Raw genomic sequence first — 26832 nt, 5'->3', positions numbered from 1 at the left:
ACATTCTGAATTATCAGAGATAAATCACTCAGTCCCACACAGTTTTCGTAAATTCAGTCAATAGTATATTTATTGTTGTATTTTTATGTTTATAATATTTTCACAGGGCTGTTGCTTAAAAAGTAATTAATGTATACGATTAGGGGCGTGTCAGGAAGTGACCGACCTCCTTACGTGTGGTGCCAGCTGTTACTGTCTCTTTAAATGCAAAGCCCGGGCACCACAGAAGAAGAAATAAAACACCGGATAAGAAGAAAGTCTCCTGCCCCACTCGCCGGCGGACCCCTCCCGACCCGGTTGGACCCCCTCGGGAGGAACGAGTAACTCCACAGCAGAGCCCCAAAGTCACAGTATGGCGGCACAACACTCGCAGGTACTTTGACGCATGTTCTTACTTTTCGTGCCCTTCTGTTGCCGCCTAATCCCCTTTATCTTCATCACCGGCCGGCGGCACTCCCCCTGAGGTGAATCCGGCGCAGGTTGCACGTGACGTCATCACGTTGGTCCCTGTTTTGTGTGGCGCCTTTTTTCGAGAGAGTAATTTTCAAGTACAGAAACACACAAGAAAACCTCCACCATTATTGTTTTTTGTTTTTTTTTTTGTTTCCAGTCAAGACATGTGTGTCCGCAGTCACCCAAATGGCTGAAACTTGCCCCAAAAGTTCTGTTATACGCCGTGGATTTAAGAGCACGTGCCACATACTGTTCTCTGTCTCCACATGTTGCTGACATCATGCTAATTCGCCATTGTTGTTGTGAATACCGGAGTAATATTCAGGCACGCAAAAACCGGGACAACACGTGCTGCTGATTGGAGTGAACTGAATGAGAGCTCCGTCTAGTGGAGCAATGGTGCAAGGACGTCACTCCGGGTGACGTCAACACCAAACACCATTTATGGTTCCATCAGAAAGTACGATTTCCGGCTGATTATGGTTTTACAAATTCGGCCTACCGATTAAATGGCCGTAACTGAGTTGATATCTCTATAAATGCTATCAATTGTTAAAACTATTCTGACATTTATTAGCTTCATTTGTTTTTGTGTGTGTGCGCGTACATGCGTGGGACATTTACTGGTGTGGTCTTCAAACAAGAAGAATTGTTTGTGTGGTTTGTGTGCGTAAAGCGATCCCCAGCAAAATGATCTTTTGCGGAACTATCTCAGACGTTCCCTCCGACAGGCCCCCTGCATTCCGGGCGAGATACAATATCACTCATCCAGGCGACATTGGTGGCATTCCTATCTGTGACAAAAGTGTCTAAACTTAGACGCTGATACCGGTGGCCATGCTAGCTGCTTTTCGCGCGCGCGCACAGACACACACACTCACACACTCTTCGTCCTCTTCGGCAGTTGTTGGCGCTATAGTGCGGCAGTCTGAATACATTATAGGATAAGAAGATAAGAAAACCTTTATTAGTCTCGCAATGGAGAAATTCCCAATTCACAGCAGCAAAGTTATGAAAGGAAGAAGTAGAACAACAAAATATAGGAGCTGCTGGAAAGGCAGCCACTCTCGCGGCGCCATTTTGAAGTTGAATGTATGATGTATGAATGTACTGAATACATACATTTGTGTCAGAAAGGAAGGCATTCTTCATAATCTGTCATTGCGTTGAATTACTGGCAATATTGATAACTCGGTATTGGTGAGTATAATCATGCATCACACTCAGAGTGAATATCCGTACTGGTATTTTTTATTTATTTATTTGTAATGGTATCAAACATCTCTAAAGATGTCGATAAAGAAAAATAAGTAGAAATGCAGCAGTTAATGAACTGCCGAGTAATTCAGGCTATTCGACAGAACATTAAAATCATTCACCAAATCCTCATTAGGTGAAGCCCTAAACATAGCTGTGTTGAATAAAAAACATTAAAAAGCGTAAGTTCTGCACTGAATCATCAACGCGAACTCGCTCTTAGGTACTAAAATTGAAGACCAAATCGAATTAGAAACGCGTGTTAAGGAGAAATAACGCTAGTGATTTGTTTTAATTTGGATTTGTGTTTGACCGAAGACGTTCAGACGACGCATGCTCGCAGCTCTGCTTTGCGCGCGCGTGCCCACCTGTTGTCAACGGCTGCCAAAATAAAAAGCCATTAAGTTGACGGGCACAATCGCTTGTTGTGGCTCACTGACAAAAAAAGCGAGCATTGCCAAATCACATAACAAGCACACCGCTGATTTGAAATCAAACATGTTTTTCAAGCCTTTTTTTTTTTAAATTTGCTGGAATAGAGTTTTATTAAAATGGGTCACTGCCAGGGCTGGCGAGAGGTAGGAGCCGAGTCCCAATATAGTGCATCTGAGATTTCATCGGAAATATTGCCTTTCCTGATGTACAAATATTTTTGCTGTGAATGGGGCATGAAAGCTCCGTTTTCACTTGTTGATGACTCCGTGCGCATTTCATGAATAGCCCGACAGTTTTGAGGTGTGCGTAATCGTTGGTACTTAAGACTGCGTGTGCTGTCACGGTTACCATGGGGACAGCGAGGAAGTAAAAACAAACCAAAAGCATAAACGATGGCGAGGTTACGAGTTGCAGGAGCACAACTCAAGCATGATGTCACTCTGCTCTACTCTCTTTTCAGTTATTTAAAACGTTTGACCTTTTAAATGATCTCTTGACTCATATGATGTCATATTTGTTTTCATGGTGAGCATTATTTTTTTTTAACGTGTGGCTGCGTGAAGAGCGTGAGAGCCCCTTCAAACTCTCGAGTTGTTCCTCTCGGGAGGCGACTGAATGAGAGCACAGGATGTGTTGTGCAGGGAAGATTAAAAACATCAAAAGGATTCGCCTTATCTTTCCGTATTTATTTATTTTTTCGAGAGGAAATTTTTTTTCCCCACATTTTTTGTCATTTTTGCGAGCCAAAATTTGAATTGCAAGTCACTCACAATTTTGGGCAAATCAAGACGAAAATGGAGCGATTAAGGGAGTGAACTGTTGCCGATGCATTTTCAGACACAAATGCAAAAAGCTGCTCATGCTGGACTAACCGGTCAAGTGCCTGACATCACTCAATAGGGACCGCCCCTTCAAGGCACACATCATCACGGAAATCTCAAAATATTACCAGCAATGTCTCCTTTTTTTTCTTGCACCTGAGTCTGAGTAGGCATGTTCGACACTTATTATTATTATTTTTTGGGGGGGTCAGACCAATAACAGTATGCCAGGTTCACAAATATCAAGGAACTGATACTTTTGTTTCATACAATTTCCATTAAATCAATGACAAATCTATTTCTGAAAAATAGGATTCCTTCATTTCTGGCAAAAGGAAAGTCAGACACTTAAAAAAAAAACAACTCTGGCTGCAACTCATGATTATTTAAATAATTGAAGAATCCGTTCTTTTCGCGATTAATCGACGAATCAGATGAAAACTACATTTGAATAGCAATCCCTTGATTTTTTTCCTGAGATATTGCTGTTCCGTCTGGCGATATCTTTTTGTACCTCCAGGAACGTGTTCTCACTTTCTGAGCGGCGACCTCTTACTAATAGGCCAGGTGACATTTCCGCAATGGCCTCCCTTCTTTTCATGCGTGACCTTTTTGTTGTTTTATTGTCGCCAGACTCGCCCATTGTAGGGAGTCCCTAAAGGGGGGAGTCCGATTTTTGGGAGGCTGGAGCAGGGTGGGGGGGTAGTAGAAGAATCAAGCGGGTCTATATTAGCGCTGGTGAATCACAGCGAGCATGCCATAGCGGGTGTCCCCTTTCACGCCATATAAGTCCAGCACCCCCCCCCCCCCCCCACCACCACCCCCAATGCCACACCATGCCACCCGACTATCTGTGTCTATTCTTAGCCTGTCACTTCTGTTCGTCCGAGCAGGCAAGTCCCGCTCTTCCTGCTGGTCTTCCTCGCACTTCTTCATTGTGCTCACGTCGTCTTCTTCTTCTTGTGCTCTCAGAGGCCCCCGGTCCTCCCTCGCGTCCCGACGCTCTGGCCATCATAGACCACTGAGCCAAGACAACACCAAAAAAAAAAAAAAAAAAAAGCTGTGACCTGCTTTTTCGGAAAAAGGAACTTTTCCTCACCTGGAACATGAGCTCGTACACTGTATCGCTGCCGGGGCCGGGACCTTGGGGCTTCCGGCTCCAGGGAGGGAAGGACTTCAACATGCCGCTCACCATCTCCAGGGTAGGATGATGCTCACCTTCTTCTGCTCCTGGTAGTTCTTCTTGAGATTCGCAACCACAAACGTCTTTATTGGCCCAGTACACGTAGTATCCTTGAGATGCAAGTCACCAAACTTGTGAATTTTTACAGATGCCGGCCGTAGTTCGGACGATTTTTCGCCTCGACTTGCAATTGCAAACTTGGGATCGGAGCGCTGTGTGGTGTCTAAGTCTCTTCACATGTAGCATAAATAAAACGGAAAGAATTACGTGTTGTGTTTAAAACAACCGCATCATGATAACACATAATGGGAACTGTGTTGACAGGCTAGCAATTACCATCAGTGTGATGGTGTTATAATCCTTGAAGCAACAGCTGTTAGAACACCAACGGCGTAGCAAGCAAACACAGAAAATCGCTATACTTACTGGGACATGTATTCTCTATCCTCTGTGAAGAATGACCAGTATTCATGCGTCTTACATCGGAATGAAGAGTCTCTGTATAGCCATGTCTGTATTCTACTGCCCCCAGGTGGCGTAGGCGCGCACACCAGAAGTAGCGGCACGTTGAAGTGAGAAGAGTAACGACAATTGTTTAAACATCTGTTTTTACTTTGGCAAAGAATGATTTTGCAGATTTTCTTACTTGTTGTAAACCAGGGGTGCCCAACCAGTCGGTTGCGTTGCGATCGACCGGGAGCCCACGATCAACTTGTCCTGAGTCGATCGCGGAGGTTTGAGGGAGAACTGGAGGTTGGGCGCGGTGGGGGGGGGGGGGGGGGGGGTAGAAAAAAATGGTGTGTCTATGTGCATGTGCGTGTTATTAATCTTAGATATTTTTTGGTTAGTGTACACTGCAACTTAAGCATCCTGTCAGTCTCACTTTCACAAAAAAGTGTGTTTGTGTGTGTGTGTGCGTGTGCGCTTGCACATCAGGCAACGGTTAAATGTGCAAAATTGGTTGGCTTGAAAAGTAGATCTCTTGTCATCTTGGTGCATTTTCTGCACTGTCAATTTGAAATAATTTCTTGTTTTGAAATCAAGAGATGTTAACAAAAACAAACAATAATAATCGAATTGCAAAAAAATAATTGGAAGTTGATCGATGATCGAAATAATCATTGGTTGCAGCCCGGGCACAAGGAGTCATTGGGAATCAACTGTATTTGGCTCTGTTCAGTATGGAATAAATCATAGTGGTTTCTTCTTGGTTCTCCTCCATCCTTCATGCCTGGTCTCAAAGTACACCGGATGGCACGTCCTCAGAACGAGATCCAAAATGCTTCCGCCACCAACAAATGGCTTCCTCAATCATTTGCAGTTTATGCCCAGAGGACAGAAGCCTTTTGGGGACACGAGTGAGGTGTCCCGGTGGGGTGCTATTGGGGTGGAGGGCGTGGCAGCTGTCAGCATTTGGCCGAAAGCGGATCCGCGGTGGCCTAAAAGTGGAAGCGGTGTTGGGTTCACGTGCCCTCGGAATAGAAAGCCCAAAGTCTGGATCCTCTGTTGCACTTTCAGGATGTTACGTGGTGATTGTTTGATAGGAAGTCATTTTGGCAGCTGGAGTGTACGCAGGTGCACAATGTTACTTCACGGTGTGGACTCAACTCAGCCTCCGCTTAGTTCTTGCTACTTTTAATTGTGTCTGGTCCGCAGGTGCAGAGGACTACAGGTGCATAAAAAGTTACTCGGGATGACAGATGTGCAAATAAACAGTGAGGGGGTGAGTTAAAAGCATTAAAAAAAAAAAATCCTCGCTGTGGCATGAGCATCCGCGGCATGACCACTTGTGTCAGAGTCCATAGCGACAAAGGACTGGTCGCCACCCATTGTCAGGGAATATAGACAAGCAATGGATTGGCCACCAGTCGATGTTAGGCACGTACAAAGGAAGGAAGGACTGGTCGCCAGTTCATTTCAGGGCCCATCTAGATACCTGTCTTGGTCTAATTCTGTGCCGGTGCATCTTTCCTTCTCTTTCACGTCACAATTGGACCACCGTATGCTTTATTTTATCTTCCTGCTCACGCCGCCAAATGTGAGCATCTTGAAAGTAATCCGCCCTTTTAATCCGCGTTGGTATCGCTGTGAAAACTGACTCCTGCACTTGGAGCTCCGCAGCTCCGAGGCCTCCAAATCGCAAGCAGGAAATCACTCTGCCGTTTTGCTCGGGGCGGTCCGTGGCTGACTTTGTAGAATGTGAAGATTGTCATTGCGTCTCGCAAGATTCAGTCGAACGTCAGCTCTTTGGCACCCCCGACCCCCAGATCGAGATGTCATGTTTCAGGATTCCCGATGACCTGTAACAATTGCAGACCGCAGGAGAAATCAGTCAGTACAGTAAATAGTTGCAATAGTTGTATGTCAGCATTTGAAACATAACTGCACTTGGGTACATGTTCAAAGCACATTGGTCAGGAGGAACTGCGAGTTTGTGAACACATTTCAAAATTTCGCAATTCAATCATGCCACAAAATTGTATGTCGACAACGAGCACAATCCCACGAAAAATGACAACTGCCGGAATTCAGTCGGGGATGCACCCTGGGCCTGTCGCCAGCAAATATCAGGCCACACAAACATACACAAAGGACTGGTCGCCGGTCAATGTCAGCAAGCAAGCATTCCCTACTCACATTCACACATAAGGACAACTTCCAGTCTTGAATGAAGTTGAAATGCTAAGTGTTTGGAAGGTAGGAGAAAAACACAGACAGTGCTTGCAAACTCTACTCAGGGAAGCCCAAACCTCAGAACTCTTACACAGACGTTTCTGATGCGTAACTGTCTCAAAAAGGTCGACATTGTCTTGCACGTGAGCTTTTTCAATGGAATTGATAACCAGCTGTCTGACACGTTGAATGACAAAAAATGTAATTCAAATATTGATGTACTGTATCAACCCCAATGTTGAGGAAACGGAATGTGTACTGTATGTGGTACAAGTACAGGACATCGAAGGGTCCACTTGAAGTCAGCCAATGGGCCAAGTAGCTTCTTCTGCACAGTACTGTTGTTAAGGCGCAACTGTTGACAGGCACGCGGCCGTTTTTAGCAACTGAAGGTCAGCCAACATACACGCACGCACATCTTATCAGTTAGCTCCTCTGTTAGCATCTACTGTTACATGTGCGCCGAGTCACTGTAGTTACTTTAAGATGGCCAAGATAACCTCCGCAGATATGACATATATTTTTAGTCTACTCAGAAGCACTCGCTCAGCTAGGACCGTTGCGAGCTAACGCATCAGAGTTGCACTTTGATGGACAGATCTTATCGTATCATCAGGGTTATATGTATTGCAATACACTGTTTCGGGTCAATGAAGTGACTCGGTGTGGTCGAAACACAGAACCCTGTGGGATTCCATGACTTAGTTTTGCTGGCAGCGATTGTTTGCATTCATTATTTTTCACTCAGCTGGGCCCTCTGGGAGCTAAACCTTCATAGCTGAACTTTTCTTGGAAAAATAGAAATATGAGAGGGTCATATGAAATACTACAACATATTCTGTTTATGGACAACTAAGCCAATAATAGTGGCCCAAGCACGGAACCCTGCGGGAGGCCATGACTGACTTCTGTTGGTATCCTATTTCTCTGAGCTGGGCCCTCTGGGAGATTAACCTTCATAGTTGTATCATAGAAAGACAGATTCTTACCTGTCGGATGCAGTGCCACGATGTGTTTTGTTGATAGACAATTAAGAACCCTGTGGGACGTCATGACTTTCATTTGCTGGCATTTAATATTTTGCGTTCATTGTATTTGGTGAGGATTTAAAAAAAAAACAGAATATCGAATGTATTGGATAGATAAAACGGATGACAGTGAAATGATCCATATTTACCCTTTAGCATACCAACAAATCAAAATGATGAACATTTTATTCTTGATCCACTGGGTTGACATCAATAAAGCAGTTTTTTTTTTCATGGTGCACCCATTAAAACTGTTGCATCTGTTTGGGTGGTGGTGAAAGTAGGCCAGATGTTCCTGCGACTGATCATCAAGCGGCTCGCATTAGGGCACTTTAATCAGAGCCTCTTTGATCGACGGCATCTGCCAGCACACATCGTAGATGAAAGTGGAGCATGGCTTAAAATTTACGGTCATTTCACACTGACGTAAATGTTTTAAGCATTTTATCCACATGATCGATAACCTCCTCATTTGATGTCCAATTTCTTTTTTTTTAATCCAAATTTGCCCTCCGATCGACTTGGAACGTGTCCATTTTTTTTTTAAATCTGCTCTCACGCCCAAATTGTGGTGGCCAGCTCTCCTGCAAGCCATCATGAGGACAAGCTTGATAGAAAATGGGTGCGAGGATGGATGCATGCTGGCTAGGTTGCACTTCTTCAAATGAGTCTATTCCTGCTTGTCCTTAATGGAGTCCTCCAGGTGTAAAGTTCAGAGGTGGTGACTCATGGGTCAGTGGCTGCAAATAGCACAGCGACCACAAAGGGGGGCTTTTGGGGGTTAAAAAGAGTAAGCCCTAATGTGTGTGCGTGCGTGTGTGTATAGACAGCTGCTCAGGCTTCACGGAGTGGTGCCATGGAGGCCGGCCGATGATCCGCTGTGCTTAGATGAACTTGAAGTGAGCGTTTGAGTTACGAGTGACCAGCCATGTTGCCACTCAGGCCAAGCGGAAACACCAAATGAAATGATTATGGTTCTTTGATACCCTTGCAAGTGGGCAAGGACAGCCAGTCACTGATGCATTTTAAGCAGTTAATCTAACGAGACAAACACAGCAAAACCATGTGAACACTCGCAAGGAGCTGCTGTAGACCACAACTCACGCCCGAACCCTCTCACGCAGACGAACCTTCTCCAGATCCCGACCGTTTGCCTGTGCTGATTTTGTCCAGATCACGCCGGGCAGCAAGGCGGCGCAGGCCAACCTGGTTCAGGGAGACGTCATTATGGCCATCGACGGCGTGAGCACGGAGGGCATGACCCACCTGGATGCCCAGAACAAGATCAAGATGGCCAACTACAATCTGGCACTCACCATGACCAAGTAAGAGCTGATGCCCTCCACCCGAAACAGTTTACCTTGACCCACCTGACTCGGTGCTTTTGAACCGAGTGAGGCAGGTCATGCGGTAATAGGGCCTGGAAATGGAGAGTCATTTTCGCGGAACTTCATTTGATATGAATTAGCAGCAACAGTTAACATAATTGAGAATTTGCAGTTGATGTTCAATCCCAGGGGGCTGGATTGTGTCACGTTGCGTGGTGGTGGTGGACCCCAAAAAGCAGGCAGGAGGGAGGAGCAGGGTGTACTTGAAGAAGTGTATTGATAAAACACAGAAAACAAAATCCAAAAACAATCATAGTCCAAAGTAGCAAACAAAAATACCAACTGAAGCTAAAACAGAACCGTGACCAATACATGACCGAAACAAACCTGACAGCAGCAAAGGAACAGCAAACAAACGAACATGACAGTAACAAAGAGCAAACAATGACCCGACAATGAGTGGTTGGGCTTGGAGTCCTTTTAAAGCACTCATTACATAATGACCAACAGGTGTCCAGCTGCAGGGAGAGCCCTACAGTGCCACTGTTGGTCCCAAACCGAATCATGACAGATTGGCTTTTATCTTTGACACACCCGACCGACCCTGAGATATTTCACAAAATCGTTTTTTATTTTTTATGGTGTTCTTGTCAGCAAATTGCTATTTCTTCATTTTTAAATGGTTTCTCTTCTCCCAGGAGGACTTTTTTTTTTTTTTTTTGCTTCATATTCTTTAAAGCGTCTTATTCCTCGCTGGAAAACAACATTTAATTCCTCTCTTTTATTGTTTTTCTTTTCCTCCTCTCAAGAACTGTGGCTTACTGCTCATGGAGGAGAAAAAGAAAAGTAATAACACAAATATAGTAGTAATGTACATGCCAAAGATGTGAGCAGATAGGAAGATATTGTTGACTCGTGCGTCGCTGTGCACGCTTGGAGAAAGCGACCCCAGGGGGGTAAAGACGACACGTGACCAACACAACACACAGGAGACAGTTTACAAAAGCAATATGCTCACTACTGCCATTGGCTGGCAACCGATTCAGGGTGTCCCCCACCTACAGCCCCCAAGACAGCTGGGAAAGGCTCCGGCACGCCCGCGACCCTCCTGGGGAGAAGCGGCTCAGATCATAGATGGGGGGCTGCGTCGCCAAAGACATTGTGACTGTTTCTATGTTGGAAACCTTTGACTGTCTTTGGTATGGAGGAGAGGGGAAAAAAAAAATATCCACGAAGCGACGGACTGGACGTGGTAACATCTGACGACATACACATTACGATGAGAATTATGACATGTAATTGTAAATCTTTACAACTTTCCACTGTACCTCCTTTGAAAACAAAATGGTAGTTGTGATGTCACTGAGGACCTGCGAGGGTTTCTTAAAGGGGCGGTTACCCCATCGTGACGGGGCGGACACACGCATGCAAATATGAACGGAACCCAAAATGTGAACATGCGTCATCAAAATGACTTGTTGAACTTCTATGCCGTGCCTGTTTTTTAACTTCACAAAGGAAGTATAAAATCCCAAAATATGTTCCCGAGTGTCAAAAGGTTAAGAGGGAAGCCGTGTTGAGGTGCACATGGCCTCTCGGTCACCTGGAGATTTTTCTTATTATTATGTTTTTGAGTATAAATAACTGGTCCTCAAAGAGGGCATCGGCGTGGATGTGGATGTCGCCCCAAACATTTTTTTTTCCCCTTCACGGATAAGATCTGATAAGATGAGTGAGGAAATGAATGTTGGTGCACGCCGAGCGAGCGCCAAGCGATATCTCATAACCGAGCGCCAACGCTCCGGGTGATGCACAGAAGACGCAATGCCCGGGATGAGGGTGAGGATGAGGGCGGATTTTGACCTCCCCCAGAGAGAGCGTTGAAAGCGTGTAGGGATGAAGAAGGTTTGTTGGCACTTTCCCGCAAGTCACTGCAACGCCATCGTTGGCGTTCTTTTCTTACTTTTCAAACGTTTCCGTGATGCCTGCGGGGGGAGATGCTGCGCGAGGTCAACGTGGCAGACAAAATCAGCTCAATCATGTCAAACTACAACCTGGGTAGGGTTAGAGAGGGAGCCATAATGTCAGAAATATGTTTGCGCCGTCACGTTTTGGCACGTAATGTTTCATTTCCACCTTCAAACGTGACCTTTTCCGTCTGTCAAATGAACGTTTTCCTCTCTTCTCTCGAGGTCGAAGCGTCCTGTTGCCATGCCAACGCCCAGAATCGACACCGGCATTTCCTTGATCCCTCACCAGCAGGTGAGCTTTCCCATATAGCATCGCTCTTCTTCGTTCTTTTCGCTACACCCCAAAGCCTTAAATGTGACGTCTTTGCCTTCCAAAGCCGAGGAAACCATCAAACCAAGACTTCAAACATGAAAATAAACTTGACATGAATTCTCATACTCGCCATATCAGGGGTTCTCAACCTTTGTGGGTCCAGGACTCCCTTGAAGGTTTAATCTTTTCCAAGGGAGCCTTCTTAATCCTAATTGGTTCTTCCTGACTGTTATAGCACTTAAAAGAAGAATTCTTCATGCTCCGACATTTTACAACAATAAAGTTGTATTATCCAAGATCAGTGATCATAATAATATTCAAGTCAGAATTTCCCCCCCAAATATTCTCTTAATAATCAGCTTTTTATTCTGGAAAAAATTGCCTTTATTTTCCCATTAAATTTATTTATTTTTTTCGAATTGACTCCTGTCATAATACAGCTTTTGTTTACTGATGCGCCCATCCACGTATGTTGATACGTTTTTTTTTTTTAAAACAATCGGACACCTAAATTAATTGCGATCTATTTACCCCCAAACTATGGCTGGTGGGGGGGTCCGAGGACCCCAGTTTGAGAACCTGCTGCTGCCCCCTTGTGGTGACTTTAAAAACAGGTTAGAACAGAGGCATATTCATAACTTGATAATGGTATACATTTTTTTGTTGATGGACCGCTCCTGCCCCCGTCTCCTCCCTGGCCGTGGTCGCAGGTGAACGGTCGCCCGTCGGTCCGCGGCGCCTCACCGGGGCCCGCGGAAGCGGGCGGCAGCCCCGCCCGCAGGAAGCAGTATAACTCGCCCATCGGCCTGTATTCAGAGGAAACTCTGAGAGAAATGGCGGCCATTCAGGCAGGCCTGCCCGTGGGGTACGTAGCCAGGAAAAAAAAAAGTGAGCTCGGACTTAACAATGGTACCTTGACGCTGGAGTAGGGTCCCACTGATTCATTGAATAATGGCCCTTTTCAAAATAAACATAATCGGAACGCGTAATAGAAACTCGCCTACCATTTATTGAACAGAACAAACGGCTAAGCTCACAAATTCAGAATGAGAGCCCTCGCGAGGAGCTGCTGTAGGCCACGACCATCTCTGATTAAAAAAACAAAACAAACACAATTGCTTTGACACCGTCTTGTGGCATCTTGGTACCAAAGAGCCGAGTCGAATCGGATTGAGAAGCTTCATTTAGTGTTTGGCCAATTGCATACAAGTCAAGGTACCACTGTGATTGTGTTGTTTAGCGATCAGCGAAGTTGTGACGAAGTTTCACTTTGATGTCCGAGCCTCATGTCATGTGACGGAGAAAAGCAAGAGCCTCAGAACATTTGCTGTCGAAGGGAAAGCAGAACGGATTTGTTCGTATAAAGCCATCCCTGATCAAATTATTGGCTAAGTATTTGCATTATTCAAATAGCGTTTTCGTGTTTTATCATTTAGATGAAATGCATTTAAACAATTTATATGAATCAGACTAACAAAGGACTGAATTTTGGGTTTGTCAAATTTCCAACAAATATTACAAGACTGTTGATAAGGTCGATGTTGGCTACAGAAAAGAATTCAATATTCCAAGATGAGACGGAAAGAATTTCTGCTCTGATTTTTGGAGCGATGGCGTCTTCCTGTTGACTGTTTTGGGATGAGCGCTGGTGTGGACTCCATGACTCAGAATGCCTTTCTGGTTGGTTGGTGCGAGAAATGATTGGCAGCGAAGAAAAGCTCATTGATTTGTTTTTAGTGGGGTGGGGGGTGTTTTCCCGTGGTGCGAGGCATTTGGAGTTTTGAGCAGCACCGCCTCAATGCCGCGAATTGAAAATCACATTTGCGAAGGTCTCTCGCTCCAAGTCTGGAGCCGTTTGAATCATTCAGGTTAGTCGAATCCTCTTCCGGAGAAGCGGCAAATGACATCATTCCTGATGATGTCACACTCACATCTCTCCTCCACAGTCAAGACGTTCACCTCCTTGCTTCCTCTGGAGCTCTCCTCTTCCTCCTCCTCCTCCTCCCACGAACTGAAGGTGATGTCACCTGACTAATGTCCTCCTCTCTCCTCATTTTCCTCATATCGGCTGGCCGCCCTCATCCCGTGCTCATGGCCAAAACCAGGTTTTCAGCCCCCCTGCTCCCAAGTTAGTATCGTCCTGCCGAGCGCATCGCATATCAAGTGTGTTTGTGCTCGTGTGTGTGTGTGCGCGTGTGTGTGGGTGTGTTCGCATTGTCATGGTAGCGCTGACTTGAACATTGCACGGCACGTTGGCCCAAGGAAGAAGCTGCTGATTTGGGGTGTGTTTGTTTTTCAAGTTGCAGTGATATGGTGCTACTAAAACCTAGCTGCTGGCTTTTTTTGTTATTGTTTTGGTAGTTTTTCTGATCAAATAAATGAAATCCATTTCATACTTGGCATCTTCTATTCAGAATCGAGCAGCAACGGTTAAGTGATTGACAACTAATCGGTTAGCAAATTAGTCGACAACTATTTTGATAACAATAGCCCCCCCCCCCCCAAAAAGAACCACCAAGAGGAAATGAGGTTGCTAAACTTGGCTTAGCCTAGCGTGACGGGACATGATCGGTTAGCATCTCATAAGTTGTCTTATTATTTATTTATTTGCATTTGCTCTTTAAAGGCCAGGTTGGCATTCCAAACGATACAAACGCCTTTGGTGCGTGCGCGCCCGTCAACCGAAATGAGCCAGGGCGTGTGTGTGCGCGCGGCTGACGAAACGACGGCGTAAGCGGCGCTCTGGTTTGCTGTGTGTGTTGTGTTGACGTTTGCCAGAGACTTGTCTGACGCTTGGCGTGACGGCAAAGGTCACGCTGTGCTCGCCGTGGCGTTGGATTGGCGGGAGCGTGTTGATCTCGGAGGCTTGGTTAGTCACTCTGTGCTCGTGAGGGGACGACTTGGACGAAATTCACGATTACCTCTCACGCTCTCTCTCACGCAAAACAATTTTGCTGCCGAGTTGCGTGTCTGCGGGATGCGAGGGCATTTAAGTAGCGTGCGAGTGCATTCAACCGCATACGTGAGAGGTGATCCTGAATGACGTCCCACACGCGGATGGAGCCGTCGCGTCGGATGTGGTTTCTGCAGTGTCCCTAATGAAGCGTCCCCCCCATGAATGCCTTTGTCACGCAATCGAAAACGCTCGACCGCATGCGAGGTTGACTTCACCCGTGCGCCGTCCTCGCCTCTCAGCGCCGGCGTGCTTGTGAAGGAAAGCGCCGCGGCCAGCCACAAGGCCATCGAGGTGACGGGCCCGGGGGGCAAGGCCACCATCATCCACGCCCAGTACAACACGCCCATCAGCATGTACTCGCAGGACTCCATCATGGACGCCATCGCCGGGCAGACCATGACCAAGGGACACGACGTCGGGTGAGACCCCCCTCGCTCGGTTTCTGCCTCCTTCTTCTGACATGACGTGAAGTGTGAATAAGCGTACCGTCATCCCCAAAATCGCTCGGTGCTAGATTGTGTTGTAGGAAGTGCGAGCATTCTTCCGTTCCCTTCCCCTGTTCTCTTCTCCTTCTTGCGAGGAAGTTGTTTTGTTGTCGTCGATGGTGACGTCACGCTTCGGGATGGAAACGTTGTCACAGTCTGCTTTGTGAAGCCGCCTGGTGATTTCTCGGTGGACTTTGGCTTTCTTCCATTCGATCGAAGCCCGGAATCACCAAATGAAAATATCCGCGCCGTGTTTCGAGAGTACGACGGAAATAAGTGAAGGACGAAGCATTGCGTTGTGCATTGGGGCATGCGTGAGGTGAAAACTTGGCTGATAAAAATCATCTTGTGAAACCTTTGGACTCGTCTCCGCACAGTCGTCTGCGTCCATCTCTCAGATTTCAAGAAAGACTCGTCATCAAAGCAAATGTTCTGAGCTCCTTTTTCTCTGAGCACAAGTATTTTTTTCACTTCCTTGTGTGCGCCCCCCCCCCCCCCAACATTTCATCCTTTCTTATTGATTTTTCATTCATTCCGAAGCCACTCTTTTATTTGCATTGGTGACCAACAAAAGCCCCCCCCCCCCAAAAGAATGCTTCCTGTTCTCTGAGCTCACTTGTTGTGGGGCTCTTGTGTGGGTGGGTTGGTGGTGGTGGCGGCGGGGTCTCGCCCGTGTCCGGTTCCAGTCCACATCCAGAGCGTCTGGTGGACAGCGCCTCGCCAGTCTACCAGGCGGTCCAGAGCGCGGAGGAAAGGGAGGACGAGGACGAGGGAGGACACCGCCGCCAAGCCAGCGCACAGTCCAAAACCTTCCAGACGCTCGCCCACATGATGGGAACGGAAACGCAATGCGGTAAGATGGCGGACGCCGTCGCAACGCCGTCGATTCTTCCAGGAATCTTTATCGCGCAAATGCTCAGTGGGCTGTCTCGTATGTGGCCCGCGATCTGCATCGCGAACCCAACAACATGTTTTGTTTGTGTCTCACAGTCATGGCGGATGAGGAAGAGGATGCTGAGGTGTTGAGGAAGAGCAGGTAGGCTGCGTCACTCGCACCTCAGAACCTGCACAGGAAGTCTCGCCCCGCCCTGCCCTGCCCGCCTCACCTCACCTCCACCCTCACCGCTTCCCACCAACCCGTGACAAACGCAACCAAAGTTCTTTTTCTTTGTGTGTGTATTTGTATGTGTGTGTGTGTGTCGCTATGAAAAGAACCCAAAATTGCACTTTGTTGCAATCTTGCTAAAATGAAGTCAGATTTTGGGAGGAAATTGTCGTATATGCTGTATACTTCAAGATTATAAATTGCGTTCCACAGATTTCATGTCAAAACGATTCAGCTTTTTGTCCCAACTAAATGTGCACTTTTGATCTCATGAACATCGATCATTTTTATTCTCGTAATATTAAGTTCTTTCATCTTTTCAACTTGAATCTCGAATGTAAGCAATATAGACTGAGGGAGGAGGGAAACAACTGTTGGTGCGTTTTCAGTCGCTTTATGAACAAAAGCACTTTGCTCGCACAACCTGCCGCTAGCCTCTGCTATTGGCCAGTTTCCTGGCCAATAGCAGGTGCCCTCACTTCCACGCCACTCGTCAGATTGGACCCGCCTTTGAAAGGAAATTCACGGTCAGAGTTACTGTTGTGTAGAATTTGTGAATAGTGACCCCAACAGGACTAAAATAATAATTGCACCTCACATGCATGGATTGTACCTTTTATTTTGCTAATTAGCATGAAGTTTAAAAATGCATACATATGAAGATTCAACTAAATACTCGGTCACTATTTTGTGGGTTTTTGTCTGTTGCCGTTGTAGTTTGGAATATCCAACTTTTTATTCTTGTCGTATTCTCAAAAATACAAAACTTTCATTTTGGGGGAGGGGGGGGGGGGGGTGTCTCCGTTGTCATAACCTGCCACCTTTTCAATGGTAGACGGGTCTGGACTGCAGGCAGGCCCGTCTAGGACCCAGAGTCTTTTGTGCGGAATGTAGTTTGGCATCGTCTCGCTGAAATAAGCAGGGGGCGGCCACCACAAAGACGTTGCTTGGATGGCGGCATAGGTTTCTCCTGCTAGCCACCTGCCTTTTGCGATCGCACGGCTGTTGCGAGTGAACATTTTCAAGGTCTTTGAAGTCTTGCTGTTTTTCTGGGCTGAATGTGTTGCGTTCAAGTGCAGCTGGGGAAGTTGGCCTCTGGCAAAGCGTTTTGCACAGCCAGATTTTGTTGTCCCTTTTGTGAGTGATACAGACTCATTTCTTGCATGGATAATGATGACGACAATTAGCGATGTTGCGTTTCAACTGGGACATTTTCCGTCCGCCGACAAAAGCGTTGATGGAAAGGTCCCTTTTGGAGTATGAAACAGACTGGAATTGAGTCACATTTGGGTGTCGCTCTGTTTTGTTTTGTTTTTTTATTGAAATTCTCACTTCCCCTCACGAGTCTGACGTTGAGCGCGCGTCTTCCTCTGATTCCTTTTGTAGGCGAGGCTCCGAAAACGTCACACATGTCGGATAGCGCCGTTTGCTCATGTGTTTTATATCTTACACTTGCAGCCTGAAGCGTCAGTCGGCCGCTGGCGTCCAACACAAGGCGGCCGTGTCCAGGTACTGCTGCCCATCGCAGCAGCCGCTCCATCGCGGCGCCGTCGCTAGTCCCTCGTCTTTCATTGAGCTTCCTCAGCGTTATGCGGCAAAGCTTAAACGCCACAGCGCATTGTGGCGGACGTGTCCTGTCCTGTGAGCCACGCCCACTCCACTGAATGGCAAACTCGGGGGCGGCGTTTCTTTCCATGGAGAGATACAGTACAGTGCTGCCTTGACTTAAAGAGAGTTTTTCAAGGTACGAGCTGGTGCCAAAATTAGTCGACTCGACAGAGAGAAAAATGACCTTTAAAATGTAACAATAAGTTAACGCACAATGGATTAAGTGCACTTTGTTTCATTTCAATGGGAAAGTTTGATGTGGCATAGGAACAAATTCATTGACGAGCTTGGACATGGAGCAAATTAAAGTCAAGGCACAAGTGTACGTTTGAATCACTCCTTGGTATGAAATCGATCTCAATAAGCGGTTGAATTCTCTCCTGCTTTTTCTTCTTTGCAACGCTACTCACCTTCATCGTCAACTAAGCTGACATCGTCACCCTCGCGGTCGCGCTGCCAGTTGCCGGTATGGTCATTGAACGCATCATCTCTTGCTTCCTCCCCTAGTCAATTTGGTCAGCCGGCCCCCACCGCCGCCCCAAAGCAATACCAGCAGGCCCCGCCCATGCCGCAAGCCCCGCCCCCGCAGTGCTACCAGCAGGCCCCGCCCACCCAGCAGAGTTCCATTCAGATACCCATGGGCTCCGCCCCTCCCAAGGTGGTCAGCACGGCCTGCATCTACCCGTCGCAGCCAGGTGAGCCAGCCATTCGGGACCGTCGCATGAAGTGTTTCGGCCGCACTCTGCTTGGTTGTTAAAAACCTTGAACGTGAATCCGACGCTGAGACGGCAATAAGCTTTTAAAATGGACCAAAATAGGAAATAACCAGTCTCGTGGTTTTTTTCGGGGTGGCAAGTGGCTGCTGGAAAATTCGGGCGTTTGTGTTTTTCGTTTTGAAAAACAGATTTTAAATGACATCAAAGGGTTGTTTGGTGCGGTAGCTTGGTCATTTGATTGGTTGGTTCTGGTGATTGGCCGATAGAGTTCCCCACATGACTGTTCCTGGTGGCTAGTGCTCAAATGGGTGTTGTTTGACATATGACAACGTTCCCAAAATGAGATTGCCGCGGAAGTGACCCCCATTTGTCCCGCGACATGAACTGCCGGACTTGCCGTGTTTGGTTTGCTTTCTGACGAACACTTCCTGTCTCTTTCAGCTGCGCCACCCCACGTGCCCCAAGCTCACCCCCACGGCGCCGCTGCCGCTCCGCCGCAGGCGGCAGGCGGCGCGGGTGGCAACCGCCCCCCATGGGTGACCGACAGCTCCTTCGCCAACAAGTTTGACCCGAGCAAGACCACCACCGCAGTCATCAAGCCCCCTCCGTTGCCTCAGGCTGCGCCCCCACCGCCCCAGTACATCCCCAACCCCTCGGCCGCCACCTCCAGCCCCGCCCATGTCACTCCTAGCCCCGCCCCCTTCTCCCCCGTGGCCAGGGGTGTGGCGCAACGGGCCGAAAGGTTTGCCGCCAGCAGCCGCACGCCCTTGTGTGGAGCCTGCAACAGCATCATCAGGTAACGCTACGCCGTCCTCTCCGTGAATGAAAAAAAAGATACTAGACATGGTGAACGTTAGGGAACGACCCCCGCCACCAATTGCTAAAATTCCCAACGGGTAGAAAAGAGGCCTCCTCAAATGTATCCAAGCTCGCTTTTATCCCTCATCCAGAATTTCAGTCCTGAGGCGTTCGATGATGCTTAGTCACTTAAAGAGTTCAATTTAAGATTAAGATTGGTTCATAATTTGTTTGAATAGTTGACCACTGACCAATACCATCAATTTGTCACAAAATGTGAAATTGACCATGTTTGGGCATACGCAGTTTCCACCCAACAGCGACTCTATTCAGATAATGAACAGTCAAAATACAAATCTATTAATTTACGATCAAAAATGTGTTGGCTCTATAATATATTAAACGTTTTTCATATTTTGCATACACTTTTTTTAACTTCATCTTGAAATGACGATCTGCTCACTCGTGCTTTGAACTGTTAATGGGATTTTTTTTTAATACTCCAAACTATGATCCTGAAACACTTTTATATCATTTCAAACTGATCTTACAAAATTAGCTTTCAAAATCATTTCATACAGAAACAAAAATGCACCAGATGTCCACGTGTCCACCAATTTCTACTCTCCCATTTGCCATTCTATGAGCTTTTTGACTCCGCCGTAGATGGTCTTCATTTATAAAAACATGCTCCCGAATTATCCGTTCGCTTCCGCCACCGCCAAAAGCCTCGGGGTCCCGACCTTTCTCTCTGCATCTTCTCGAGACGTACCACCCTGCTTTTCCGCCGGCTCGTCAAAGCCAGCAAATGACGCGAACGTTTCCGGCCGCAGGGGTCCCTTCCTGGTGGCGCTGGGCCGCTCGTGGCACCCCGAGGAGTTCAACTGCCACTACTGCAACATGTCGCTGGCCGACGTCAGCTTTGTGGAGGAGCAGAACAGCGTTTACTGCGAGAACTGCTACGAGGAGTTCTTTGCCCCCACCTGCGCACGCTGCAGCACCAAGATCATGGGGGTAAGGCGTCAAAAGCATCACCCAGTCCTTTTGAGTTCTGCGTGGTTAACAACGGCGCAATTACCTGAACTTGCCATAGACCGTTCAACACTATTTGGAACACCTGACAGTAGAGAGAGAAACCGTTTTGGTTTTTTTTTGATTCCTCGGCTTGTTGTAGTTGACTTGTGTTGTCGCGTGGCAGGAAGTGATGCACGCTCTGAGGCAGACGTGGCACACCACTTGCTTTGTGTGCGCCGCCTGCGGCAAACCCTTCGGTAACAGCCTCTTCCATATGGAGGACGGGGAGCCGTACTGCGAGAAAGGTGCGCCGCCGTCCCTCGTGCGCACGATCGTGTGCCGTAACGACGCCAGCGGGTCACTCACGACGCCGCTCCATCTGCTCTCAGATTATGTGGCGCTGTTCAGCACCAAGTGTCACGGCTGTGACTTCCCCGTGGAAGCCGGAGATAAATTCATCGAGGCTCTCGGTCATACCTGGCACGACACCTGCTTCGTGTGCGCGGTGAGAAACTCCCGCGGTCCAACGCCGTACTTCCACCGGCGGAGATAAGACCACATACACCCACTGTTTTCAAAAACGACGCCATCCTACAATGGCTCGACGCAGGCAAAATATTTCTTGAAGTTTTGTGGGCACAACTTGCGAGGAGTGACACGGCAACACGTAGGGGCTGAAATCCGATTGGGCGGGGGTGGGAGTGGGATCTGTCATCCGCATGGACGCGATCGAAGGAGTGAAGCCAAGAGAAACACTACCAAATGAAAACAATAAACTGTTCAATTTCATTGAATAAATATTGCCTATTCTCTGTGAGGTCATATCTAATTTCAACAAAATATGTTGGGTCAAAAAAAAAAAAAAAAAGCTTAGTTCGGATCCTGATTGCACATTTGCCCTCATCAATGTACAATGTCCGTTGCCTTTGTTGTTGTTTCAGGTGTGTCACGTGAACCTTGAGGGCCAGCCCTTCTACTCCAAGAAAGACAAACCTCTGTGCAAGAAGCATGCTCACGCCATCAATGTGTAACCGGGCAACGACTTGCGCACACACACACACACACATCAGATGATCATCACTTATCACACACGCGTGTGCAAAAACAACCCCCCGCCCCAAAAAAATAAATAAATCTCTGCAACACTTTTCTTTCAGGAGGTTTTGACAAGCTTTTATGCGCCAGCTTCACTTTTCCGTGAGCAATTTACAGACGCGCACACAATGAGCCTTCAACATTAGATAAGTCATGGGGAAAAAAAATTGAAAATCAAACATTACATCAAATTATTTTTTTTATGTTTTAATTCAGTTTGGAGGGGGGGGGGGGGGGAATTCTCAGCTTGGTAGTTGTTTTTTGTTTTCTGCCCAGACTAGCCACATGACCCCTGAACTCAACACAGATTGACCTCCAAATCGCCAAAACCCCGAAGCAACCAACCTGATACTCATCTGCATTTTTACTGACAGCTCAACTGCACTTCATGAGTACTAAGCACACACCATCACACACAGATAGTGCCGCAATGTCAGCCGCCCACCGGTGTGTCTCCTTAAATTTTATTTTGCTTTTCTTTCGGAAGTCGTGCTATTTATTTTTCTAGGGCCACTCTTTCATTTGGTGCTTAACAAAAGTGATTTATTTAATCGGAGTTTTATTTGATGTATTTCGTTTTCTAAAGCATCCAGCAAATTTTCTTGGAATGGCGTTTGTTTTCCTTTATTTTTGAGTGGATACGTCGACGTTGGGCAAAATGTTTTTTTGTGTTTTTCCGCTTGGAGAGAAAATGCAAGGACACCAACAGCTGAATGAATTAATGGTGGGTGTACTTTGTCCGGTTTGTCTGTTGCTCCAAAGCCTGAATGAAGCTCCCCGTGAAAAGTGGACAACATAGAGGAGGGGAGGGTAGCTGGTGGGGGGTTACCAAGTGTGCAAATGTACCGTAGCATAATGTTGCCTTAAACACACCGTGCGAGTGGCGCTGTCGCACGTCCACTTTTTCAAGCATTTTCTACTCGCGTGAATGCGTGTGCATGCCCCGCGTTTGTTGCCACACTTTTTTTTTTTGCGTTTGTGCCGCCGGAAGAAAGGGAGGAAAGAAGGAAGCAAGAAAGGACAAGCTAGAGCCAAATAAAGTTAAGAGTTCATCTCACCTGGAATGATTTCTCACACGCCAAGAATGATTTCTGCTGCAAGTGGAATAAAGTCAAACATTTGCTGCAAGCATCACGTCTGATCAAAATTATCATTCACATTATTTTTTGTGTGCTTTTCGGTTTCACTTTTTCTTTTACAATGAAAACGGCATGCTATAATATTGTACATAAAAATGTCACGACCTGGAACGTGAAGAACGACCGTTTTTGCAAAAATTGTGGGCTTCAATTGATATAGTGCGGCTCCATCTGGCGTGGGTGTCATGGCCACTTGGGGGCAGTATAACAAACACTACGAACACAGAAACGTTCAGTCAGTCATTCGTCACAAACGATAGGCAGCGTCTGGGTGTTGTATTTTGTTCTCCCGATGTGTTTTTCGTTGACGTGTCCGTGGCTCAAACGCTTAAGCTGCCGCGCGGATGCACAGTTTATTTACACTAGCCCCTTGCCTTTGCCATCTCGGGGTTCGCGCCTTTGTTTTGTCACAGAAAATTTTATTGGAGTCGTGTCATTCGGTACGTTTGTAACGATCGAGAATTGCGAATAAAATCAGCACAGTCGGACGGATGTTAAAGGTACCTTTATTTCATTTGTATTGTTTTATAAAAGAAAGTAGCACTGAAGCTCAGTTAATAACAGCGACACAGACTGCAGATAAGTGTAGTGATTCATTAGTGGTTGCGTGTGTATGTATGCGCAGGCGCGCGGGTTTCTCGGCAAAGCTACATGCACGGCAAAAGGCATCGGATGTGTTTCTGACTTCCAGCCCTGTGATTGGACGCTTGGGGCGGCACGTTCGGCCAGAGTGACGTCACTCTACATCCCGACCAATCAGCCGAGAGTTGTGTGGGAAGAGGGCGAAAAGCAGAGGAAGTGGAGCCAAGACAACACGCGAGGAAAGGCGGGAACCGGTCTTTCTCATTGGACGGGCACAAACAGGAAGTGAGTGTTGACACTAGAAGAGTTTAAAGGTCAATTGATCAATCAATGAATAAATACTTTTTTTTTTCAAAACTAGCGCATGAAGTGTTAACCTAATAGCGTAATTGAAAACATCATTTAAAAAAAAAACGAGAAGTCGATTCAACCGTAGTTTCTTCCCATCACCTCGAGGATGGAAAATCATCAACATATTTTTTTCTGCAAGCGCACTAACTTTTTTTTAATGTTATTTTATTTAATTGCAATTGTGACAGTTAAAAATGAAACGAATGAAATGTTAAACACTACATTTGTTCACTCACCTACTGAGCAGCTTGTTGGGTCTGTTCTCCTCCATCGTCTGTTTTTGGAGCATCAGTCTGCAGGAGAAAGACGTCATCCAGGTCACATGAGCGCTGCCATCTTGTTCCGCCTACGTTTACTGTATATTCATAACCGTGATTCACTCTGAACAAAGCAACTCGTTGTTCTCTGTTTCAGCACTGTCACATAACTTAGCCTGTCGCTAGTCTTGGAGTTACTAACTCTTTCAGTCTCACCCAATTCTAGAACAAGTCTGAAAAGACGTTTAAAAACGCCTTTGGGAGTGAATGAGTTAAGAGTTGTTTCATTGTGAGTCATGAATGCTGAAAAATATCTTACGACAACAAAAATCTTACGACATGGGAATCACATTAACCGAAGCTAGCCACCACCAGCTCATTTTCATCAAACGTGTGGCCTCGCTGGGTTGGACATTGTGCTGCTCCACAGAGCTTTATAGTCCGGCGAGAAGCAGACAGGCAAGTTGAAAGTCCGACAAGTTGCCGAAATCGCCTCATTTGTGATTCGACGACTTGGAACGCAATTGCAGTTCAGTCGAGTAATCGGTTCAGCCCCTCGTTCACTCGAGAGAGAAAAATTCATATGATTTTTTAGGGGGCAAAAAGGAAATAAAATGTCAACACTGCCAGAAGCTGTCATGGCTCACCACAGTGACGAATCCGGTGGATAAGGCGGCGTTCTCCACGCTGTCCACTGTGGCCTGGGCGACCTCGTTGGCCCCGGTGACGGCGGCGTCGGCCACGATGTTGGCCTGCTCGGTTGTCTTCTGGGACACTGGAAGGACACTGGGATGTCAAGCTGTTTTGGGAAACACTCCCGAGACCATCGGCAAGCTCTGCAGAAATCTGATCCTGAGCACATGCAGGATCGGGGCTTTTGAGGACGGGGTTTACCCATCCCTGCCGTCGACACTCCGTTGCGCCCTATGTAGTGTGCTGGCCATTTTGTAGTGCTGTTTGAATGCAGTGACGGCCTAAACTCATTTGCCGTCGTGGACGGCAAGCGGAACCCAACCATTTACTGCAGCCGATCAATATTTTTATCGAGTGCCTAGCTTGTCTATAGTGTAATGGCTAACAGATCCCCGAAGATGGCGATGTTGGGTGGCTTTGGATTTGCGGTCAGCACGGCTTTTGAGGGGTGGATAAAGATTCGGAGGTGAATCTCGGCATGCCACGGTAATTACGAGGGTGAGAAATGCTGACGCATTGCAAGTCGGACAAGTTTAGGGACCTGAGACTCAAACGGAGTATGTTTATATATGAAATTCAACAAGAGTATGCGTCATGGTACGTAGGGGCAAGTGGGTCACGATTGCAAGAACATATGATGCCATCCATGGTGTGAATGGCAAACATCATGTAAAAAAAAGCCACTGACATTCAAGTCAGGTCACGCGCTGAGTCAGCATCAGTGCCGGCGCATCTCGGATTTTGCCATCAAAAGGCCTTTTGTAGTTTGAGGTGTCACAGTAGTTACAAATATTTTCCTCAATGTCACCGTCGTGATGCTGTGAGTGCTTCGGTTTTGCTACCTGTATTGACGCCGGTCACCACGCCCTCCATGGTCTTGTTTCCTGGAAATAACACACGAAGGACATGACGAGCGTGCATGTGTGGAATTGAATATGATTGACTTAGCAAGTTTTTATGAAACAAACAGGGCGACCGCGCAATCCGGATCCCGAGGATGTGATTCCATGCAACCACTTGACAACGTACAGCGGAGGAAATAGTTTTCGGCGAAATTAACGCACTCCTCTAAAAAGGTGCATTGCCTATAGATGCCACAAGAGGGCAGTAAGCGAATCCTCGTTCATTGATGCTTGTGCATTTTCGGCAATTTCCATTTGAATTTTTCGCGAACGAAGGGATGGAAAACAAGACCCCCCCCCCCCTTCAAAATCCTCGATATCGGTAGCGGCGGCACAAATGATGGCCCGTCTAGCGGGGAACGCCGTAGTATGTTTTTTCCTCTCCGACCGAGTCGCATCTCAATTAGGTTTTGTGTTCTATTTCTACTTTGCAGCAACTCACTCTGGCCTGGGCCACACCCTGAACGCCGTCTGGACTTCCTCTCCAAACATGCTCCCTCCCCATCCGTCCAGTCCTCAAGCTTCCACCACGTAGTCTGCATGACCCCGCATCTCTGTGGTTTGCATTTTCATTTTTAACGTCGCCCTTTCTGCCCCCCACCGCTCATCCCTCGCTTGCTTCTGAGATTTCACCCGCTGACAAATAATTCATTCCATTTAGGGGAACTTCATTTTCTCTGATCACATCAGATGAAATATTCCCCCTAATCCCTCCCCCCTCCCCCCGAAACAAAATGCACTCATTTGCTATCGTCGTCACGAAGCAACATTTGGCCTTTGCCAACTCACCGACATACATGACCCCCTCCTTGGTCTTGGCGGCGGCCTCCTCCACGCCGGCTTTGGTCTTCTCTGCGGCGGCCACCACGCCGTCCTTGGCGATGGAGAAGCCCTTCTTCAGAACGTCCATGATGCTCCGCTGCTGCTGCTGCTGCTTCTTTTCCTTCTGCTTGCGCTGCCTCGACTGTCCCGTCCTCGTCTGCTCTGCTCGTCCTGCTAATGGAGGAGAGGGAGGGAGGGAGGGGGTGAGGCCGAGCGGGGCGATGCCAACATGCGAGAGGGACGACGCGGGGAGAGAGCGTGAGTGGTGCAAAGGGGAGGTCGGGGGGGGGGGGGGGCACATTGGTGCCAAATGGAAAAAAGAGAAAGGGAGCTTTCTAGTCATGCCTGGACTTTCACCAGCAATTAGTTTCGTTTATTTCAACCTCAAACTTGTTCACAAAGCATCAATAGCGACGAAACTGCCACAGGATGCGACCGCACCCCCGCCAAGGGCAGAGGAGGCCTTCGATTGGCTGAGATTTCACTGCATGGTCCTCGCTTGACTTTTTTTTTTCTTTTAGAAAAAAAAAACAAATCATAAACTAGTCACCAATCTTGAGATGACAGTGCACAGGACTGCACTGCATCACCCCGAGGGGGGTCGGAAACCCCCCTCGGGGGTATTTGAAGGTCATTTGTTGCTTAACATCATCAAGATTGTAACGATATTGATAACCTATAGGAAGAAAGAGAGGATCTCATGAGTGCTCTTGCAAGGGAAGACGTAAGAAGAAGTAAGTCACAATGTTCACTTGCGCTTCCACCATCAACCCGGTGACAAATTTGACACGTTTTCATCCACGGGGTCAACAAAAGCACTCGGTCGCGTGTGCTCGCGTGCGTCTGTG

General features: G+C 47.2%; 2 protein-coding genes across 10 annotated transcripts; one reads left to right on the top strand and one right to left on the bottom strand.

The window, feature by feature from the left end:
- Window positions 1-233: 233 nt before the first annotated feature.
- LOC147198788 (LIM domain-binding protein 3-like) lies at window positions 234-22369 on the top strand. Of its 9 annotated transcripts, none has more exons than XM_086121863.1 (15): window positions 234-373; window positions 3939-4168; window positions 9024-9175; window positions 11371-11440; window positions 13567-13589; window positions 14657-14836; window positions 15589-15755; window positions 15893-15938; window positions 17466-17516; window positions 18123-18310; window positions 18773-19127; window positions 19963-20143; window positions 20328-20448; window positions 20533-20648; window positions 21085-22369. In XM_086121863.1, exons 2-15 carry the CDS (start codon window positions 4073-4075, stop codon window positions 21172-21174), a joined length of 1836 nt encoding a protein of 611 aa, XP_085977989.1. In that variant the 5' UTR covers window positions 234-373; window positions 3939-4072; the 3' UTR covers window positions 21175-22369. The 9 variants fall into 9 exon arrangements, with proteins under 9 accessions (XP_085977989.1, XP_085977985.1, XP_085977988.1 ...); XM_086121859.1 differs by lacking the exon at window positions 13567-13589 and adding an exon at window positions 12172-12326; XM_086121862.1 differs by lacking the exons at window positions 3939-4168; window positions 13567-13589 and adding an exon at window positions 12172-12326.
- Window positions 22370-22867: 498 nt separating this feature from the next.
- On the bottom strand, window positions 22868-26171 carry LOC147198787 (uncharacterized). Its single transcript, XM_086121869.1, has 5 exons — window positions 25952-26171; window positions 25103-25144; window positions 24215-24342; window positions 23547-23603; window positions 22868-23257 (listed from the first exon to the last, which is right to left on the bottom strand). The coding sequence occupies exons 1-4, from the start codon at window positions 26070-26072 to the stop codon at window positions 23547-23549; spliced, it is 348 nt and encodes a 115-aa protein (XP_085977995.1). The 5' UTR covers window positions 26073-26171; the 3' UTR covers window positions 22868-23257.
- Window positions 26172-26832: the final 661 nt, after the last annotated feature.

The sequence above is a fragment of the Hippocampus guttulatus genome, chromosome 10 (assembly GCF_054856545.1).
Source record: "Hippocampus guttulatus isolate MCC_2025c chromosome 10, RoL_Hgut_1.0, whole genome shotgun sequence".
Classification (NCBI taxonomy): domain Eukaryota; kingdom Metazoa; phylum Chordata; class Actinopteri; order Syngnathiformes; family Syngnathidae; genus Hippocampus; species Hippocampus guttulatus.
The sequence above is the reverse complement of the archived record's forward strand: the minus strand, read 5'-3'. Positions and strand labels throughout refer to the sequence as shown.